The 23,143-nt window shown below is 32.9% G+C and overlaps 1 protein-coding gene across 6 annotated transcripts in view; it reads left to right on the top strand.

The window, feature by feature from the left end:
• The window catches only part of LOC127709698 (GPI inositol-deacylase-like), a 283,867-nt gene that overhangs the window by 242,337 nt on the left and 18,387 nt on the right, over positions 1 to 23,143 (top strand). For all 6 annotated transcript variants that reach the window (XR_007985716.1, XR_007985717.1, XM_052215342.1 and 3 more), the window contains 3 exons: positions 3,828 to 3,921; positions 6,762 to 6,962; positions 16,840 to 16,969. Coding sequence is in view for 4 of the 6 variants with exons in the window: in XM_052215342.1 (XP_052071302.1) it covers positions 3,828 to 3,921; positions 6,762 to 6,962; positions 16,840 to 16,969 (425 nt within the window). In the remaining 2 variants the exon portion in view is untranslated. The remainder of the gene's footprint in view (positions 1 to 3,827; positions 3,922 to 6,761; positions 6,963 to 16,839; positions 16,970 to 23,143) is intronic.

The raw sequence follows: 23,143 nt of genomic DNA, 5'->3' as shown, positions 1-23,143 counted from the left end.
ATGCAGGATATAGAAAAAGCCAACATGATCAAAGTCATTGCATGAGTTCTTTTGATTGTTGTTGCCCTTAAAACAATTTTTTGACTTATTTTTATCATTTTGAAAACAATAATAGATAGAAATAAAATAGCTAAAATGGTTAGCTACACAGAAGCTACAAAATGACAATTTTGACTAACTTTTGTGTTTTTAAATATCTTGAAGACTATAGTAGATAGGTACAAACTGTGCACTGAAAAAATGGTAACCAAAAACAAGTTCTACGAAATTAACATAATTGATTATATATAAAAATGGCATATATTTATTTACCAGGTGAGCAATTCAGGCTCTTAGGAGCCTCTTGTTTTTCATGTGAATTTCTTACCTAATATGAGTAATGAATAACTATATATTTCAGAGGTTATAAGCTATTGGAAAAACTAGAAACTAACAGCTGCATGCTCATGATAAGCAATATATACAAGAGATATCTCCTTTTTATATATAAATTATTTTTATGCCTCCGCCTTAGCGGAGGGGGCATTAAAACTTACCCTTGTCCTTCTGTACGTCCGTCCGTCCGAACGTCCCAAAGTTGGTTTCAGTTCTCTAACTTTAGTTTGCCTCAAACAAATGTTATGAAACTTATACACAATGCTTATTACCACAAAATACAGATCAAGTTTGAAATTGGGTGGCGTTACTTTTACAATTCTTGAGTTATGTCCCTTTATAAACATAAAAACTGCTGAATTTTTCGTTTCTGTCCTCTTAACTTTAGTTTGCCTCAACCAAATGTTATGAAACTTGTACATAATGCTTATTATCATATAATACAGATCAAGTATGAAATTGGGTGGCATCACTTGTACCTTTCTTGAGTTATGCCCCTTTATAAACATAAAAATTCCTGAATTTTTCGTTTCCGTTCTCTAACTAATAAGTTAGCCTCAACCAAATGTTATGAAACTTATACACAATACTTATTACCACAAAACTCAGATAAAGTACAAATTTGGGTAGCATCACTTTTACTGTTCTTCAGTTATGTTCCTTTATAACTTTATATGATATGCAAGCAGGGGTATCATCTGTGTCCCATGGACACATTCCCGCATTCTCCATTATTTAAGAAACATTCTGCACAACAAGGCCATTTGAGTCTTTGATGTATTTGAAGGAAACTTTAGTAGTTTTGAAAAAATGACAAGTTTGTGTTACAAAAAACTTTAAAGAACAAACAATTATCAGAAAGATACGATAACAAATACCGGTAAGTCAAAATTGCTGAAGTCGTCAGTTGACTCCATATAGAAGTAATTACCCTGAAATGATGATTTTAATCAACTTAGTGTTTTTTTTACTAATATCTTGAAAATTTTAACAGCAAAATGATCAGCATCACTAGATCTACAAAAAAGTCAATATGATTGAAATCATTATTTTTCTGTAAAATGAGTGGTTTGCCTTAAATCATTGCTTAACCCTATTTTTGTTGTGCATGCAATAAAAGAGGCAGAATGTGAAACATGCAATCCATCCACAGTGTCAGTTATTTGTATAAAGCTTCATATTTCAGAAGGAACAAGACTTGGATGTTTCATGCCTAATAATACTAATTTCCATCTGACAAATGTCCAATGTCCTTGGCCTCATTTTCAGGGTTCATTGACTGCTTAAAACAACTTGTTTTTAGCTCACCTGGCCCAAAGGGCCAAGTGAGCTTTTCTCATCACTTGGCGTCCGTCGTCCCGTGTCCGTCGTCCCGCGTCCGTCGTCCGTAAACTTTTACAAAAATCTTCTCCTCTGAAACTACTGGGTCAAATTTAACCAAACTTGGCCACAATCATCATTAGGGTATCTAGTTTTAAAAATGTGTCCGATGACCTGGCCAACCAACCAAGATGGCCGCCATGGCTAAAAATAGAACATAGGGGGTAAAATGTAGATTTTGGCTTGTATCTCTGAAATCAAAGCATTGAGAGCAAACCTGACATGGGGTAAAAATGTTTATCAGGTCAAGATCTATCTGCCCTGAAATTTTCAGATAAATCGGACAATCCGTTGTTAGGTTGCTGCCCCTGAATTAGTAATTTTAAGGAAATTTTGCCGTATTTGGTTATTATCTTGAATATTATTATAGATAGAGATAAACTGTAAACAGAAATAATGTACAGCAAAGTAAGACCTACAAAAAAGTCAACATGACCAAAATGGTCAATTGACCCCTTAAGGAGTTATTGCCCTTTATAATCAATTTTTAACAATTTTCATAAATTTTGTAAATTTTTACAAAATAATTTCCACTGAAACTACTGGGCCAAGTTCATTATAGATAGAGATAATTGTAAGCATCAAGAATGTTCAGTAAAGTAAGATCTACAAACACATCACCATCACCAAAACACAATTTTGTCATGAATCCATCTGTGTCCTTTGTTTAATATGCACATAGACCAAAGTGAGCGACACAGGCTCTTTAGAGCCTCTAGTTTTAATTTTTTTTATCACATGAATTTCTTGCTTTTATGAGTAATAGGGTTTACTATTTTTGGTATGTGGGAGCTATGCAAGGTCTTTATGTCCACCAGAATGGGTTTATCTGACCTTGACATCATTTCATAAATCAGTGGTTAAGTTTAGTTTATTTCTGTGATACTATAAGCAGTAGGTCAACTATGTTTGGTGTTGAATGATTGTAAAGTGTACATATAAAAATAAAAAGATGAGGTATGATTGCCAATGAGACAACTCTTCAAGTTTTTGTGATCAGGTTCTTTTCTTATAAACTATAATCATTATGTCAACTATATTTATAGTATGGAATGATTGTAAGGTTGACATGTTCTTCTAAATGGGTTCATCTTGACCTTGAACTCATATCCACGGATCATTGATCCATGTTTAGTTTTGTGTGATTATGTCCTTTTCTAAGATTATATAAGCAGTAGGTTAACTATATTTAGTGTATGGAATGATTGTAAGGTGTACATGTCTGTCTGGCAGGGTTTATTTGACCATATTTTCATGGTTCATTGCTCAATGATATAAGTTTCAGAGAAATGGTCAGTTTTCAGATGCTATAAGCTGTAGGTTAACTATATTTGGTGTGTGCAATGATTGTAGGGTGTACATATTAGTCTGTTAGGGTTCTATCCTAGAAGTCATTTTCATGAATCATAGGTCAACGTAAGTTTTTTGTTATTACTCCTGTTTCTCAGATTCTATTAGCAATAAGTATTGGTGTAAGGAATTAATGGAAGGTGCACATATATGTCTTGCAGCGTTTATATGAACTTGTTTTCATGTATCTTGATAATGTAAAGTTCATGTGATATCTATTATAAAATCTTGACCTTAAAGACTTTCAATCATTGTCTCAATGTTGTGCAAAAATGCTAGATAATCTCCTTGGAGCCTTTACTTTTTTTTTTTTTTTTTTTTAGTTTTTTATGGGCCCTTAAAGTGATGGTTTATAAGGGGTGCAAATAATATAAGCGGTAAAACCTGATTATTTATTCAGTAGAAGGATTGTCAAATTGCCCCCCCCCCCCTCCCCTGGACAGTTTAGTTAGGCGGGGTCAAGGAAGTCCCTTCTCAATTTTTGCTTGAATGGGGTTTCTAAACCACATTTTGGGTGAAATACTCAAACATGGGTGTGGGAGAATGTTGTGCCTTCTATCATATTTTTACTTTTTTCATAATGATGCTGGTGCAGGATTTTCCAATTTACTTTTGTTAATTTCATATTTTTACAGGTAATTGAATGTTTGTTTCAGAAAGAAGATTGCTAATAATTGGCAGAAATGTTTTGGATCTCATAGAAATGTTTGATCTTATTTCAGAAAGAAAATGTCCTGATATCATTGAGGCTATTGCATCATTTGGAGCTCCATTTAAAATCTTACCAGTTGTTGTTATTTTCCGTTTCATTCTTAAGTAAGTTCTTTTTTCTTTTTTTGTGTGCATTTATTGAAATTATTTGGTTTGATACTGATTCCAGTGTGCAAGTAAAATATGTTTCTTAAATAATCTTCATCACGTTTCACTTGAAACAAAAAAATGTTTGAGGCTAAAGACAATGGGCCTAAAGAGAACAAACAGCCAAATCCTTCAAGTCAGTTTTACAGAGGAATTTGTAACATTACTTTTAATGTGATTTCATAATGTATTAAATAAGTAAAATTTATAAGCTAAGTCATGACATCAGTAAAGCACTGGTTAATCAGGGCAAATGATACATGTACCTTCAAGGACTTGCACTCCGCAAGCAGCAATACTCAGATTTTGTTGTAACCAGCTGTTCGTTTAAGCTCACAAACTTTTGACATCACTTGGTTGGGTCTCCATCCATCCCTCATCATAAACTTTAAAAAAAAAAATCTCTGAAACTGCTGGGCTAAAGGTTAACAAACTTTACCAGAATGTTTCATAGGGTATCTTGTTTAGAATTGATTGATTCATCAACAAACATGGTCACTGTTTCTAAAAATAGAGCATAGGGGTAAAATGCAGGTTTTGGATTATATCTCAAAAACTAAAGTAGGTCAAGAAATATCTACTGTAGAATTTTCAGAAAAATGAGACAACCAAGTTAAGTAGTTAGAGCATATCTGACATGGTATAAAAATTATTGGCAAGTTTTTTATCTCCTATAAAAATTTTCGTAGGCAACAGGGGCATTAAGTGTTACCCTTTACAGTTCGTCCTTCCGTCTTTCCATCTTTACTCTTAAAGGTGTAATTGCCCTTGAAAGACTAAATTTATTCATATTGGGAAAGCAAACATTTTCAGCAAAAGAAGATCTACAAACAAGTCAATATAACCGAAATTGTCAATTGACTGCTAACATCAGTTATTGGCCTTGAACAATTGTTTTTATCCATTTTAAGCTCACCTGGCCCACAGGGCCAAGTGAGCTTTTCTTATCACTTGGTGATTGTCGTCCTCGTCCTGGTCTGTTAATTTTTACAAAATCTTCTCTGAAACTGTTAAGCCAAATTTAACCAAACTTGGCTACAATCATCATTTGGGTATCTAGTTTAAAATATTTGTCCGATCACCCATTGTTTTTATCCTGCAATTTAACATTGAGCTTAAACTTTTAGTTTTTTCCCCATCCAAATTATTGTTGAATGAAATCGACATGACTTAAACGCAGACTGCAATGAGGAGTTTTTGAGGACCCAAATTGAACTATTACATAAACAGTAATTTGAATATAACTGTTTGCTCACAACAGAAGCAGGATACCAGGAGACTACAAACGTCTAGAATACTTTTATCTGTATATGTTATCTACCACCCTGTATTTGTTAAGTAGAAAGGTCAATTGCAGGATAATAATGGATATATAGAAACTTTGAATAGCAAAACAGCTGAAATCTTAAGGTCGACTCGTTAATGAAGTTATTGCCCTTTAAAGATGATTTTAACCATTTTTTTTAGTTTTAACCTTTTATCTTAAAAAGTATGATACATGTATATACAATAAAGATAGGAACTTTAAAAAGCAGGACAAGATCTATAAATATGTCAACATGACTAAAATTGTCAGTTAACTCTTCATAGAGTTATTGCCCATTCATGAAGATTTTTATGAAAAAGTGACCATAGTTGAAGATGCAGGTGAGTGAAACAGGCTCAAAATAAGACTAAGAGCCTCTAGTTAGGATTTGTGAATGTAGATTTGCTTTTTAGTTGAAAACTTTTGCATTCCAGAGTTTTTGGGACTTTTAACAGTCATATTTGAAGCAATATTTTTATGCCTAACGCTATCCTAAAGCATTTTTTTTTCTACAGAGCCATTTTACTTGCTTCTGATTAAATGCTTAATAAATATCCATTGTATTCTTGCAACAATTTTTATATGCATAATAAGGGTGTATCATGGGCTCTTGGCATGGCTGTTTATTTGTGTTTTTTGGCATCAACAATTTATACCAAGAAACTGTAAAAGGCAAAAATGATCAGCAGAACAAAAATATAGAAATAGGTCAACATGTTTAAAATCATCAGTTTACTTCTTATCTGGAATATTAATGCTCTTGATGATTTTTACTCATTTTCATAACTTGGCTTCTATCATCTGTCTCCATCACATATTTTCATCCATTAACTTTTACAAACATTTCTGAAACTACCGGGCCAATTAGAACCAAACTTGACCACATTCACTCATTGATGTATTATCTTGCAACCATTATATTGAAGGGGCTGAGTGGTCTGAGTAGTTCAACTACTGTATCACTAGCCTGTCAACACTGAGGTTGTTAGTTCGAACCCTGCATGTGGCAGGAGCACCCATCTGTCAGTTTTCCTGCCAAGGTAGTTGGTTATCTCCAGGCACTCTGGCTTCCTCCACCAATAAAAACTGAACACCACAAAATAGCCAATAGTGCTGAAAGTGACATAAAACACCAATCAATCAATCAATCAATAAGTAGTGAATTTCTGACTGGGACAGAATTTTCAGAATGACTAGAATTATCTTCAAAGAATTAGAACTGAACTGGTTGACAACTCTTTATAGGAGTTGCTGCCCTTTAATGACAAGTTTTACCTAATTTTTTGGTGATTTTTTGCTATTATCTTAAAACTATATTAGATAGTTTTTTTTTGTAGAAACTATAGCAGGTAGAGAGAAACTTATAGCACAGATGATCAGCAGAAAAAAATCTATGTAGCAATGTACAAACTACTGGCTTCTGGTGAGGATCTACAGGGACTATAGAAGAAGGGGACTTTGGATTAATTTACATTTGTATTTATAATTACAGCAATGAAAGTTTTGAAGGATTAATAACCAGGTTTGGACTACCGCAAGAAGACGGTAGAGAACTGACCAAGAGTGGTTTATATTCAGCAACATTACCATTGATGTTATATATCATATCCCTGGGTGTTGTCAATGTTCATTGCTACCTGCTAATCATGGCATTGAACATCATCAGTAAGGTTGCTGCAGTTTTATTTGGATGGTAAATCATAGTATTTTAGAACACAGGTTTAATGTTATAATAGACCTCAATAATAGTAAGAAAGTCAATAAATAGAAAAATTTGTGAGGGTTCGGTGGAACCCAATGTCTCGCCTACTTTTGCTGTTAGTCGCAGGCTCAACAAAAATGGGGAAAAAATTATTAAAAATTTTCCTCTAGATACTATCTTTTGATTGTAAGAAGCTTTTATCCAAGTTTGGTAAAAATCCAGGATGGTTTATGAATCTAATAAATGTTTTAAAAACTTTAACTGCAGACTGTATGTAATGTTAACTGGAAGAAAAACTAAGTCCATTTATAAGTAATATACGGAAAAACAGGAAATAAATTTTTACAAAATTTCTTCTAGATACTAGTTTTTGATCATAAACAAGCTTCTGTTAAACTGCAGTTTTTATCCAATGCAGTCATAGGTTTGAACGTTGTTTTCAATTTAGACTTATTTATATAAAAATGTATATATAGATACCAGGATTAAAATGTTGTATGCCAGATGCGCATTTCGTCTACAAAAGACTCATCAGTGACGCTTAAATAAAAAATCGCAGACAAGGTTGAAGAGCATTGAAGACCCAAAATTTCGAAACAAAGGTTTTGCCAAATACATCTGAGGTAACATATTTATTCCTTTGGAAGAAAATCCTTAGTATTTCGAAATTTGTAAAGTTTATAATAGGACAGTCACCCAAAAAAAAAAAAAAAAAAAAAGAAAAAGAAAAGAGAAACAGCTAGAGGTCAGAATACCTTAACTTATGATAACCATGATTCAACGTCACATGTCCAGTTCTTACTGCCGTGTCCTGAATTTAGATGAGAAAGGCAAAAATTTACAGTCCTCAAGTGAAATTAATATTTATGCATGCACATGGTTTTCTTGCGCAGCGCAAGAAATAGTAAATGGAAAGCATACGCACTAATACTTTGGATTACAATAAGCATTTGCGTCATCACGTACATTTATTCTAGGCTCAAATCTAATGCTAGTTGAATTCAGATATCAAACTACCTACCTAAAGTGTTTTGACTCCGGATTCATGGCCATTTTATCCGAAATTTGTGTGAATGCAAACCGATGTATCGTGTGAACAGGGTGTAATATAATGTCAATAAACCAAGAAGGATGTATGAAAGCTGGTCAACACAATGAATACACAATTTTCAAAATCGCATCATATTGAAAAGATTAAGATGCTATAAAGTTAAACTATTAAAAACAAGAATTGAAATTTAATCAACATACAATCCTGTTAATGAATAATTTCCGAAAATTTAAAATTTATAATATCAATAAAAACAAACATCATGTTTTTAATGATGGACATTTTATTTATTTAATCAATCTCTACCCCGAGTCTATATTTTCATTATATGAATATATTGCTATACAAAATATTAGCAGAGACTAATAAAACCATGCTTAAACTAAATTAAATAATTAACCAGAGACATGTATACACATGTGTATATATGTCTCTGAATTAATGTAGTAATTAAATGATTATTGTAAAATATTAAATACATTTTTTGTGAGATGCAAGGATTTAAAATCATTGTGATTTTTTTTTTCATTCACTACAGTTTGAATTTAACTAACTGACGTGTATGCATCCCTGATAATTGGTGCTCATATGTTGCATATAATTTTCATAAATGTATTCACTGTTCAGACATTTCGGACATAATATAACATTATACATTATATTCTATTAATGACAAATTTAGTCTCAGTTTAAACTTAATATTTTCTTGGTCTGTTAGTGTATCTTAATAAAAATAAATATTTTGACTGGAATATTGTTTTGTTTAATTATAATTATGCTTTCCGACCTAAGATAAATATTTATAACAGAAATATTGTTTTGTTAATTTTCTTCAGGCTTGCTTTCAGACATTTGCCCGGGCTGTGAAGTACATAATGTCACGTGGTAAACTTTTAGAAATAATCAGTTTATTCTGAGACATAATATATTTGTATATATACTATTCCCAGGTTTATTGTCACAATGCACAATACACAATAGCACGTTGTATAAAATACTACACACTAAATGCGCACAGGGATTGTCTCAAAGCATGAATTATATAATTGCGTTATCATTATACTTGATATTTAATTAACATTCTGATTATTTCGTATTATTAAAAACACATATATTCTGCCAAAAGGCAAATAGGTGCCAATATGTAAATGATTTTTTACTGCAATTTAGTCTTTATTTTTTTTTATATTCCGATCTACAAATGAACTTCGATTGTTGAACTATACAATGTCACGTGGTACCCTATCCATAGAGGGATTGTATCAAAGACATAAACAACTACCTGTTTAAATGATCGAAACTGTTTGAGACGTTCCAAGAATCTTGTTTCCTAGGATATCGAATGGCCCATAGATGCCTCCAAAACTCACCAATATATGAGGGGTTCACGCAAAAACTATATCCAGGGATTTGATCCATTAATGAACATAGCAACAGTGGCTAAAAGTAGAACATAGGGATAAATTGCAGTTTTTGGCTTATATCTCAAAAACTAAAGCAGTAAGAGCAATCTCAACATGTAAAGGTCTACCTCCTGCAAAATTTTCAGAAAAATTGGACTACCGTACCCATTTTGGAGTTATTGCCATTGAAATGTAATTTGTTTGCTAATTTTAGTTTTTGGTTATTATAATGAAAACTGTAACAGATAGACAGAAACTTTAAATAGTAAAAATAACCAGAGCAATAAGATCTACAAATGAGTTGACATGGACGAATTGTCAATTGACCCTTTTAGGAGCAAAATAAGATCTACAAGTAAGTCAACATGGCCAAATTGTCACACTTGTAATAGGAATTTGTTCCCTTAAACTGATTGAAATAAGGGAAAACAATCAGAAGGAGCCTCTTTTTTATACCCTGCCGTTAGGCAAAAGGGGTGTTAAGGTTTACCCTTGTCCCTCTTTATGCACTTCCATATGTCTGTTCGAATTTGGGTGGCATCACTTTCACTGTTCTCGAGTTGTATCCTTTTATAAATGGAAAATACAAAACCAAGTAGTACGGTACTAAAAATAACCCCTGGTTTTCTGGAAATCTTAAATTAGTATACTATGGAACACATTAATCCTCAATTTTTAATGCAAACTCATGGACAAGTATGGTCTAACTATATTTCTCTTTCACCAAAAGTTTCATTTCTGCAAATTTGTTGGTTAGTTTAAGTAAACAATGACATCAAAAGCACTATTTTTTGTCAGGGAATGGCTACTTTTACATACGCTCTAAATTGGAGTGGGTGAATTGGTGGTCTGACACCTAACACAAAGCACAATTGAGTTTAAGTAGCTCTTCCCACGTTATTTCTTCAGGAAAATATTTGAAATGAATGATAGATAAAGGTATCAGTGATAATTTTTGCATTTTTGAAGAATTCAGATGCATAATTAAATCCAACAACTGCACATGCGCATGCATTTACTAGTTTAAACAACGTGGTTCTAATGATTTTTCGCTTAAAACCTTTATATAACTACCATTTTAGAATTTTCATCAAATCATATTTATATTTGTATTTTTAAAGACTACAAAAAATTTTTGCAGTCGTATATTGGTATGACGTTGTCGTCGTCGTCCCAAGACACATTGGTTTTCGCACCATAAGGTTCAATACCACAAAAAGAAGGTTGGGATTGATTTTGAGGGTGATGGTACCAACAGTTAAGGAATTAGGGGCCAAAAATAAGCATTTTTGTAACTTCCAGACAATAACTTGTGTGTAAGTGTATGGATCTCTTTGACATTGTACCACAAGGTTTCATATCACAAAGGGAATGCTGGGATTGATTTTGGGGGTAGTTGCCTCAAAATTTTAGGAATTAGGGGCAAAAAAGGGGCAAAAACAAGCATTTTTCTAGTTTCAGGACAATTACTTGTGTGTAAGTGTATGGATCTTTATGAAATTGTACTACAAGGTTCCATATCACAAAGGGAAAGCTGGGTTTGAGTTTGGGGGTTATTGCCCTAAACATTTAGGAATAAAGGGCAAAAAAACAAGCATTTTTCTAGTTTCCAGACAATAATTTGTGTTCAAGTGTATGGATCTCTCTGAAATTGTACTGCAAGGTACCATACCACAAAGGGAAGGCTGGGATTGAGTTTGGGGTGATGAATCATAAAGGGGTTCAAAAAATTTGGGGGGGGGATTTTTTTTTCTTTAAAATTTTCCGAAGGGTCCAAAATTAAACTTTGTTTGATTTCATTAAAAATTGAATTATGGGGGTTCTTTGATATGCTCAGGAATGTGGGGCCAAAAAAGGGCCCAAATAAGCATTTTTCTAGTTTTCAGACAGTAACTTGTGGAATGGTGTATGGATCTATCTGAAATTATACCACAAGTTTCCATACCACAAAGGATGGTAAGAATTGGCTTTGGGGGGTTATGGCTCAAACTGTTAAGGTATAAGGGGCAAAAAAAGGGGGAAAACAAAGGTTTACAGGTTAATTGACAATTAGTTAAGTACAAAACATAATTTAAAAGCAGTGTAAGGTTGGTAATTCAAACTCATTTGAATATCTCATCTACACTGCTTTTAAATTATGTATATTGGAAATTTGCCGAAAACTTTAATGTTAATAAATTCCATTGGAAATTTGCCAATAATTTTAGTATAATAAACTCCATTGGAAAGTAAGAATTGGCTTTGGGGAGTTATGGCTCAAAACTTTAAGGAATAAGGGGGGAAAACAAGGGTTTCCAGGTTGATAGACAATCACTTTAGTACAAAACATAATTTAAAAGCAGTGTAAGGTTGGTAATTCAAACTCATTTGAATATCTCACCTACACTGCTTTTAAATTATGTATATTGGAAATTTGCCAATAACTTTATTGTTAATAAATTCCATTGGAAATTTGCCAATAACTTTAGTATAATAAACTTCATTGGAAATTTGCCAATATAAAATGTTGCTGATGAAGGTTTTTTGTTTATTTTTAGTTATGACTATGATGTCATTTTCTATTTTAATAGCCTTATGATGTATTTAATTTTTTAAAACTTTTATGGTGTATTTAAATGGGCTTTTATGGTTGCAAATTTATTGGGGTTGTAATTCAAACTCATTTGAATATCTCAGCTACACTGGTTTTAAATTATTTATATTGGAAATTTGCCTATAACTTTAGTATTAATAAATTCCATTGGAAATTTGCCAATAACTTTAGTATAATAAACTCCATTGGAAATTTGCCAATATAAAATGTTGCTTATGAAGGGTTTTGTTTATTTTGAGCCATGACTATGATGTCATTTTCTATTTTAATACCTTTATGATGTATTTGAATGGGCTTTTATGGTTACAAAGGAATTTTATTTTTAGATAATACTGTAAAATGTTGCTGATTAAGGTTTTTTGTTTATTTTTAGCCATGACTATGATGTCATTTTCTATTTTAATACCTTTATGATGTATTTAAATGGACTGTTATGGTTGCAAAGGAATTGAGTTTGATAGTTAATGCTCCTAGAGAGATTCAAAAAGTTTGAAAGGGGGGTTTTCCAATATTTCTATTTCTTTTTTTAAACATTTTTCAAATTTCAAATATTGAAAAATTTCAAGAAGTAATCTTTAATTGCACTGTCTGGCGCATTAGATTTTTAAATCTTTGACCACATTTATTTCTTTGATATGCTGAATCTAACAGTGTATTTAGATTTTTAATTTTGGGTCCAGTTTTCAAATTGGTCTACATTAAGGTCCAAAGGGTCCAAAATTAAACTTAGTTTGATTTTAACAAAAATTAAATTCTTGGGGTTCTTTGATATGCTGAATCTAAACATGTATTTAGATTTTTGATTTTGGGCCCAGTTTTTAGCTCACCTGGCCCGAAGGGCCAAGTGAGCTTTTCTCATCACTTGGCGTCCGTCGTCCGTCGTCGGCGTTAACTTTTTACATTTTGAACTTCTTCTAGAGAACCACTGAATGGAATGAAACCAAACATGGGATGCATGTTCCTTATGAGGTGCTGACCAAGTGTTGTTACTTTGTAGCCGATCCATCATCCAAGATGGCCGCCAGCGGGGGACTTAGTTTTACATAGGACCCTATGGGAAATGCATACAAATGACTTCTTTTAGAGAACCACTGTATGGAATGAAACCAAACATGGCATGAATGTTCCTTATGAGGTGCTGACCATGTGTTGTTACTTTGTAGCCGATCCATCATCCAAGATGGCCGCCATTGGGGAACTTAGTTTAACATAGGACCCTATGGGAAATACATACAAATGTCTTATTTTAGAGAACCACTGAATGGAATGAAACCAAACATGGCATGAATGTTCCTTATGAGGTACTGACCAAGTGTTGTTACTTTGTAGCCGATCCATCATCCAAGATGGCCGCCAGCAGGGGACTTAGTTTAACATAGGATCCTATGGGAAATACATAAAAATGTCTTCTTTTAGAGAACCACTGAATGGAATGGAACCAAACATGGCATGAATGTTCCTTATGAGATGCTGACCAAGTGTTGTTACTTTGCAGTCGGTCCATCATCCAAGATGGCCGCCAGCGGGGGACTTAGTTTAACATAGGACCCTATGGGAAATACATACAAATGTCTTCTTTTAGAGAACCACTGAATGGAATGAAACCAAACATGGCATGAATGTTCCTTATGAGGTTCTGACCAAGTGTTGTTACTTTGTAGCCGATCCATCATCCAAGATGGCCTCCAGCGGGGGACTTAGTTAAACATAGGACCGTATGGGAAATACATAAAAATTGCTTCTTTTAGAGAACGAATAAATGGAATGGAACCAAACATTGCATGAATGTTCCTTATGAGATGTTGACCAAGTGTTGTTACTTTGCAGTCGGTCCATCATCCAAGATGGCCGCCAGCGGGGGACTTAGTTTAACATAGGACCCTATAGGAAATACATACAAATGTCTTCTTTTAGAGAACCACTGAATGGAATGAAACAAAACATGGCATGAATGTTCCTTATAAGGTGCTGACCAAGGGTTGTAACTTTGCAGTCGGTCCATCATCCAAAATGGCCGACAGCGGGGGACTTAGTTTAACATTGGACCCTATGGGAAATACATACAAATGTCTTCTCTTAGAGAACCAGTGAATGGAATGAAACCAAACATGGCATGAATGTTCCTTATAAGGTGCTGACCAAGTGTTGTTACTTTGCAGCCGATCCATCATCCAAGATGGCTGCCAGTGGGTGACTTAGTTTAACATAGGACCCTATGGGAAATACATACAAAATGTCTTCTTTTAGAGAACCTCTGAATGGAATGGAACCAAACATGGCATGAATGTTCCTTATGAGGTGTTGACCAAGTGTTGTTTCTTTGCAGCCGATCCATCATCCAAGATGGCTGCCAGCGGGGGACTTAGTTTAACATAGGACCCTATGGGAAATACATACAAATGTCTTCTTTTAGAGAACCACTGAATGGAATGAAACCAAACATGGCATGAATGTTCCTAATGAGGTGCTGACCAAGTGTTGTTACTTTGCAGTCAGTCCATCATCCAAGATGGCCGACAGCGGGGGACTTAGTTTAACATAGGACCCTATGGGAAATACATACAATTGTCTTCTTTTAGAGAACCAGTGAATGGAATTGAACCAAACATGGCATGAATGTTCCTTATGAGGTGCTGACCAAGTGTTGTTACTTTGCAGTCGATCCATCGTCCAAGATGGCCGCTAGGGGGGTGGGGGGTGGGGTTTAGTTTAACATAGGACCCTATGGGAAATACATACAAATGTCTTCTTTTAGAGTACCACTGAATGGAATGAAACCAAACATGGCATGAATGTTCCTTATGAAGTGCTGACCAAGTGTGGCTACTTTGTTGCCGATTTACTGTTCAAGATGGCCACCAGGATATTTTATTAAATATTAATCCAAATTTGGCCTCAATCATTATTTGGGTATCTGTTATGATTTTTATCTATCTTTACATGATTTCTAAAACCAAAGTAGAGTCAGGTGAGCGACACAGGCTCTTGAGAGCCTCTAGTTAAGTTGGTCCAAATTGGGGTCCAAAATTAAACTTTGTTTGATTTCAACAAAAATTTAATATATGGGGTTCTTTGATATGCTGCATCTAACCATGTATTTAGATTTTTTATTTGTGGGCCCCGCTATCAAATTGGTTCATATTGAGGTCAAAAGGGTCCAAAATTAAACTTTTTTTGATTTCATCAAAAATTGAATTATTGGGGTTCTTTGATATGCCAAATCTAACCGTGTATTTAGATTTTTAATTTTGGGTCCCGTTTTTTAAATTGGTCTTTATTAAGGTCCAAAGGGTCCAAAATTAAACTTTGTTTGATTTCATCAAAAATTGAATTATTTGGGTTCTTTGATATGCCAAATCTAACCGTGTATTTAGATTTTTAATTTTGTCCTGTTTTTTAAATTGGTCTACATTAAGGTCCAAAGGGTCCAAAATTAAACTTAGTTTGATTTTAACAAAAATTGAATTCTTGTTGTTCTTTGATATGCTGAATCTAAACATGTGTTTAGATTTTTGATTATGGGCCCAGTTTTCAACTTGGTTGAAATTGGGGTCCAAAATTAAACTTTGTTTGATTTCAACAAAAATTGAATATATGGGGTTCTTTGATATGCTGAATCTAAGCATGTATTTTGATTTTTGGGCCCCATTATCAAATTGGTCCACATTGATGTCAAAAGGGTCCAAAATTACACTTTGTTTGATTTCATCAAAAATTAAATTCTTTGGATTCTTCCTGATATGCTGAATCTAACCATGTATTTAGATTTTGGATAACGGACCATAATTGGTAAATTAAAATTTTTTAAGTTCTTAGACCACATTCATTCTGTGTCAGAAACCTATGCTGTGTCAAATATTTAATCACAATCCAAATTCAGAGCTGTATCAAGCTTGAATGTTGTATACTTGCCCCAACTGTTCAGGGTTTGACCTCTGCGGTCGTATCAAGCTGCGCCCAGCGGAGCATTTTATTGATAATTTAAATCTTTTTGACTAAATTAATTAGATGCAAACCGATTAGATTTATGAAATTAACTTCAAATAGACCGATCTATGTCTGGTACATATAAGTTAACCTGTCACCTGAACAGGTAAATTTACAACTAATTAACCTTGATTGTAATGAGAGGGTATTAGAAAAATTAACCTTTGACCATTATTTTTGAAATGGCTGCTATGATACATGAAAAAATAAAAGTTTGATATTTATGTTGAACATATCATGGATTAGTTCCTTGTGTCAAAGTCTATGAAAATTGAAACCCTATTAAATTATTTATATGTATGGGAATAAATTATTTGTTTCTGTGCCTCACACAAAAATGTGCATGCAGGGCCCTTCCTGACATCGTCAATTTACTAGTTTTTTTTCAAATAACACAAAAACCATAAAAGATTTGGAGAATCTAATGAATGAAAAATGTTCTTTATAACAAATGAAATACCGGGTGAGTCCTCATGCATCATCCTCAAACCCTGCCATTTGAGAATGTTCAAATATTTTTGAGAAAGGTTGAGATCCCCACCCCTAAACTATATATTTTCTTGTTAGTCATGGTAAGGTTAATTGAATGATATATAGGGTTAGTATTCAGGGGTCATCCAAGCATCTGCCATTTGATAATGTTCAAATGTATATTATTTGCCATTTATTAAGATTCCATATATTTTCTAGTTGGTCATATCAAGATGAATGATAATTTTCAGGAAATTTTTTTTTTTAAAAGATTATTCTGATCATGGTCAGGATAGGCAAGAAAAGCTATTTGAACCCCATGAAAGGAATAAATAATAAGATAGATATTTTCATGTTTTGCAGGATTCCATCCCTTTTATTTACTTTTTGTGAGAAGATAAAAGTTATACTGCTCATACTAGCAATATTGACATCTTGTATACTGTGTGGAAGTTTGGGGATCATCATATCTTACATTTGTTTTGTGTTACAGGTAAGTCAGTATACTGAGTAAAATTTTTTTAAATAAACTTATGGCTAATGTATACTATCAAAAGTACAAGATGGGCAACTGTTAAAAATAATTTTATGATTAATTGGTATTTCCTTAAATGGAATAATATATAACAGCCAGGGCTTCCAAAAAATATTTGAGCCAATCGGACTTAGTAACAATAGACATTCAATGTAATCATTAGGGCATCTTAACAATGATTGACATAAAAACGATATTAAACTTCAGACTTTTGATATAAATTTGATGTTCTGACGTATACTGTAACATAGGCAGTGCATCATTTGAAGAGTGCAACATCAGCATACTAATATCTGCCTTAGACTCTCTATTAATGCAAAATAACGCTGTCATAAACTTTATTTTCCCTTTTAAAAAACACTTTTTCCTAATACTGGATTTTGACTTGACAATGGCAAAAAACGGACCAGAGAAGGATACGTAAAATCCGTGTACGTTAACAAAGCACAATTATTTCAGTAATTCTTTTCACGTTATTTTTTCAAGAAAAAACTTAAAATGAACATAAGATAAAAGTATCAATGATATTTTTAGCATTTTTGAAGAATTTGTAGGCATTATTAAATTTCAGGCCTGTGTGCTCACGTTTTTTAGTTCAAACAACATGTTTTTGATGATCTTTTACTTTTTAAATTTATCATCAAATCATAATTTAATATGTATTTCTGATAGACTAAATCTTTTTTACTAGATTAATTAGATGCAAACCAGTGCAATTTTAGAAATAACTTTAAATGGTAAACGGAAATAAAGTCACAGGAAAAAAAGTCACAATATATGATAGGGTAAAATTATTTAAAAGAAGTATGTTGGAATGCGCATGAAAAAGTCACTATGTACATGTATGAAATAAATAATCAAAATAGAGTTTTTGAATGCATACATAAAAGTCATAATATACTTGTATCAGATCAATTGTTCTAAGTAGTAGATTTTAAAATGTATATAGGAAAAGGTCACATTATAGCACAATTTTATCAACAAAGTTTATGATTTTTAACTGGATTTTCATAGGAAGTATCGGTTATTAAAATGGTGATGTACGGCGGGCGTCTGCCAAACAGTGTCAGCACAATAACTTGAAAACGCTTTAACAAATTTTTTTCAAATTTAAATATGTTGTTTCCTGGGACTTAATGAAGGTCTAGTTCAATTTTCAAGATATTAGTATATCTCCTTTGTGAGTTATCGCCATTTTTAATATCCAAAAGTGGAATTTTTAAATATTTTACTCTTGTTATCTTTTATCTTTTTTATGACTAAGCATAATGTCTTATCTCACAATAAAAATTGGAGTGACAGATTTATTTGAAAATTATCTATTTCCTAAGTGGTAGTCATTATAAGCTATATTATTAGACATTTTGAAGTTAATTACATTATTAATTATTAATTAGATCTGGGTTATATCTTAGCATACAATATCATTGGAGTGACAGATTTATTTGAAAATTTTCTGTTTTCTAATAAGATCTGTAGGACTGTATATATAAAGTTTGAAATTTACAAGTAGGACTGTATAAATGAAATTTGAAATTAACTCTTCATTATTCGACATTTTGTAGATAATTAAGTCTCCCTAAACCATATATATTCTTACCCCCACCCCCTTTCAATTTGAGAATGTGCTTTTATCTTGTAAACGGTTGAGATCCCCACCCCTAAACCATATATATTCTTGTATGGGACAATAAAACAAATCAAATGAAATATTTGGGGAGTCCCCAGGTTCACCCCCACACCCCCTACTTTTTGAAAACTTGTAAACGGTCAAGATCCCAACCCTGAAACCATATATATTCTTGTATGTGACAACAAAACAAATCAAATGAAATAAAAGGTGAGTCCCCTAGGGCCATCCCCACCCCCTCCTGTTTGAGAACTTGTAAACGGTCAAGATCCCCACCCCTAAACCATATATATTCTTGTACGGGACAATAACATAAATCAAACGAAATATAGGGGAAGTCCATGGGGGTCACCCCAACCCCCCTTCTTTTTGAAAACTTGTAAACGGTTAAGATCCCCACCCCGAAACCATATATATTGTATGGGACAATAAAACAAATCTAATGAAATAAAAGGTGAGTCCCCTGGGGTCACCCCTACCCCCTCCTGTTTGAGAACTTGTAAACAATTGAGATCCCCACCCCTAAACCATATATATTCTTGTATGCAATAAAACAAATCAAATGAAATATAGGGGAAGTCCATGGGGGTCACCCCCACCCCCTTTTTTTTGATAACTTGTAAACGGTCTAGATCCCCACCCCTAAACCATATGTATTCTTGAATGGGACAATAAAAAAAATCAAATGAAATTAAGGGGAAATCCCCTGGGGTAACCCCCCACCCCCCTTCTTTTTGAAAACTTGTAAACGGTCAAGATCCCCATGCGGAAACCATATATATTCTTGTATGGGACCATAAGACAAATCAAATGAAATATAAGGAGAGTCCCCCAGGGTCAATCCATAGGTGTCACTAATGTATATCATAAACCAATTTGTACTGGACATTGTCCAATGTCAAGCGACAATGGGAATGACAAATTATTGGAGCTTTGTTTGGGAGACTTCGTAACAGCATTCTGTTACAGTTATTTCTTGTTACTGATAAGTTTTATAGATTTTGAAATGACATTGTATTAATGATAAATAAAATTTTGGATTTTTTTCTTCTTTTCTTTGGTAAATAGTTTGTAGAATTTTGTGGCAAGTTTGTTTGTTATTCTGTAAAAACTAATTTTCTGAATGCTATATATATTTTTTTTTTTGATGAAGTAAACTCCTTTAAAAACTAAGCATATATTGTCTATTAGTAAACATTTATTTAGATTTCTGATTTTGGGCCCAGTTTTCAAGTTGGTCCAAAAAACTAGACCAACACATTGAGGTCCAAAGGGTCCTAAATTAAACTTTTGATTAATTTCATCAAACATTGAATTCTTTGGTTCTTTGATATGCTGATTCTAGCAATGTTTAAGTGTTAAATCATATCTAATTTTAGAGAACTTAGTCATCACTGGTTGTTGATATTATATTATTGATTATAATTTGAAAAATTGCATCATATCTTATTTTATAGAACTATTTATCCAGTTTGAGTTATTTCCCTATGCACAGAAAATATTATGGATAAAATTAACCTGTGTTTCATTTCAACATAAATTAAATATATATAGGGTTCTTTCAAATGCTGAATCTAAACCTGTATTTAGATATTAGATTTTTGGGCCCAGTTTTCAAGTTGGTCCAAATCAGGGTCCAAAATTAAACTTTGTTTGATTCAACAAAAAAATTATTTATGGGGTTCTTTGAGATGCTGAATCTAACCATGTATTGAGAGATTTTGGATTGTGGGCTCCTTTATCAAATTGGTCCACATTGAGGTCCAAAGGGTCTTAAATTAAACTTTTGTCTGATTTCATAAAAAATTGAATTCTTGGGGTTCTTTGATATGCTGATTCTAATATGTACTTTTTTGATATTGGACCATAATAGGTATTTAAATGTCCAATTTGAAGTATTTCAGTTCTTAAACCACATTAATTTTGTGTCACAAACCTATGCTGTGTCAAATATCCAATCACAATCCAAATTCAGAGCTGTTTTAAGCTTAAATGTAGTATCCATACTTGCTCAACTGTTCAGGGTTTGACCTCTGCAGGAAAATCTGGTTTGCTGTTACTCTGACAGTCTCTTGTTTTTTATGAATTAAAGTAATAAATTTTTTTTTCTTTAAAACTGATTCTTAAACAATCAGAAAAAGCTTATTGTTTCCTTTTCTTTAATAATGAGACTAAGTTGTATTTCATCGGTATGACTTGCTACCAATACAGGAAGTGAAAGGTCTACAGAAAAGGAAAAGGTGCCACAAGAAGCCACTAATTAATCTCAACAGTCCCTATCAATAATTGTTGTAATTACTTAACTATTATAAATAGGTATTTTTTGTTTGTTTAACACTACATTGAAGGATTCTCAAAAAAGTTGAGCTGTCTAACTCGCATCTCCTCTAAAGAGGTATGAAACAAATATAATTACAACAAAACATGTATCAGTACACCAGATATTACAAGTTTTATACTTTGCGATTTTTATATAAATTTCCAAAGCTAAAGAGCATAAAACTTATACCCATTATGCCCATTTCCATACAAAGAATATATTGGGAATATTTTTCCTATATATATATATATATATATGTGTGGCCAAATGACCATTTTCATACAAAATATATATTGTGATTTTTTTTCCCTATATATATATATATATATATATGTAACCTTATAACCAGATTCATACTAAATATATATTGTGACTTTTTATCCTATATATATACATGATATATGTGTAGCCTTATGACCATTTTCATACAAAATATATATTGTGACTTTTTTTCCTGTGACTTTTTATCCTGTGACTTTTTTTCCGTGACTTTTTCCTGTGACTTTTTTTTCTACATTCCTTTAAATAGACCAATTGATGTCAGGTACAAAATAGTTTACCTGTTGCCTGAACAGGTAAAATGTAGCTGTCAGACAACTAATTAACATTGATTGTAATGAGGGGTATTAAAGTAGAGCTTGTTTTTATAGTACTAATTCATCATGTCACTTTTATGACCTGAAATTTGTGAATGTGCAAAAGGTCAGGTCAAAAAGGTCGCATAAAACCATGATTGAACTCATTTTCATGATTCAGTGATGTTTTCTGGATACCTGTAATAGACCTTGATCTCAAACACTTTTAATATAGAATTTAGTCATAATTAGTAAACCAGCAAGATTTTTCAGAGTATTTCCTCTGGTTATAAAACGGTTTTAAAATAAAAAAAAAGTAAATATATTAAGTCATTTCTGGTCAAAATTAACCAACAGCATTTCTATCTTGTGTTAACACAATGTAGCTTGAAAAGCTAGCTAGAGATTTGTTTATATGACCTTATGATTTATTGTCTTGCCTCAACGAAGTAAAAAAAAGAGAAGCTGAGGTGTGCTGTTTAAGTGTGGGATGGTGGCGTCAACAATATATTAGTTTGTGACTTGGTCAGTTTAAGGGCAACTTCTAGTGGTAGGTGAATGATATTTGGTATGCAGATGTATTAGCATTGGCCCATCTCATTTCCATGGAGATTATTTGGCCCTGCCTCTTCAGCAATGCTTTATTGACTTTTTAAAATATTTTACTTGGTTTACATATATTAGTTTGTGACTAAGTCAGTTTAAGATGAACCACTAGTGGTAGGTTAATAATATTCGGTATGCATATGTATTAGCATTGGCACATCTCATTTCCATGGAGATTATTTTGCCTCGCCTCTTAAGTCCTGGTTTATTTACTTTTTAAAAGAATTTGCTCTGTTTACATGTTTTAATTTGCGATTCGGTCAGTTTATGGTGAACCACTAGTGGTAGAAAGTGATATTTGGTATGCAGGTGTATTAGCATTGGCAAATCTCATTTCCATAGAGATTTAATCACAACTCCAAGTCATGGTCTATTTATTTTTAATATTTGCATAGTTTACATGTTAAAGTTTATGATTAGATCAGTTTAAGATGAACCACTAATGTTAATTCAATTATATTTTTATGCCCCTGCCGTAGCGGAGGGGACATGAAGTTTTACCCTTGTCCGTCTGTACGTCCGTCTGTACGTACGTACTTCCCAAAGTTGGTTTCCATTCTCTAACTTTAGTTTGCCTCTACCAAATGTTATGAAACTTATACACAATGCTGATTACCACAAAACACAGATCAAGTTTGAATTTTGGTGGCGTCACTTTAACTGTTCTAGAGTTATGCCCCTTTATAAATGGAAAAATTGCTGAATTTTTCGTTTCCGTTCTCCAACTTAAGTTTACCTGAACCAAATGTTATAAAACATATACACAATGCTTATTACCACAAAATGCAGATCAAGTTTGAATTTTGGTGGCATCACTTTTACTTTTCTAGAGTTATGCCCCTTTACAATTGGAGAAATTGCTGAATTTTTCGTTTCTGTTCTCTAACATAAGTTTGCCTCAACCAAATGTTATGAAACTTATACACAATACTTATTACCACAAAACTCATATCAAGTACAATTTGGGTAGCGTCACTTTTACTGTTATTCAGTTATGTCCC

This window comes from Mytilus californianus, unplaced genomic scaffold, assembly GCF_021869535.1.
Source record: "Mytilus californianus isolate M0D057914Y unplaced genomic scaffold, xbMytCali1.0.p SCAF_7, whole genome shotgun sequence".
Taxonomy (NCBI): Eukaryota; Metazoa; Mollusca; class Bivalvia; order Mytilida; family Mytilidae; genus Mytilus; species Mytilus californianus.
This window is presented reverse-complemented; position numbering and strand designations above follow the sequence as displayed.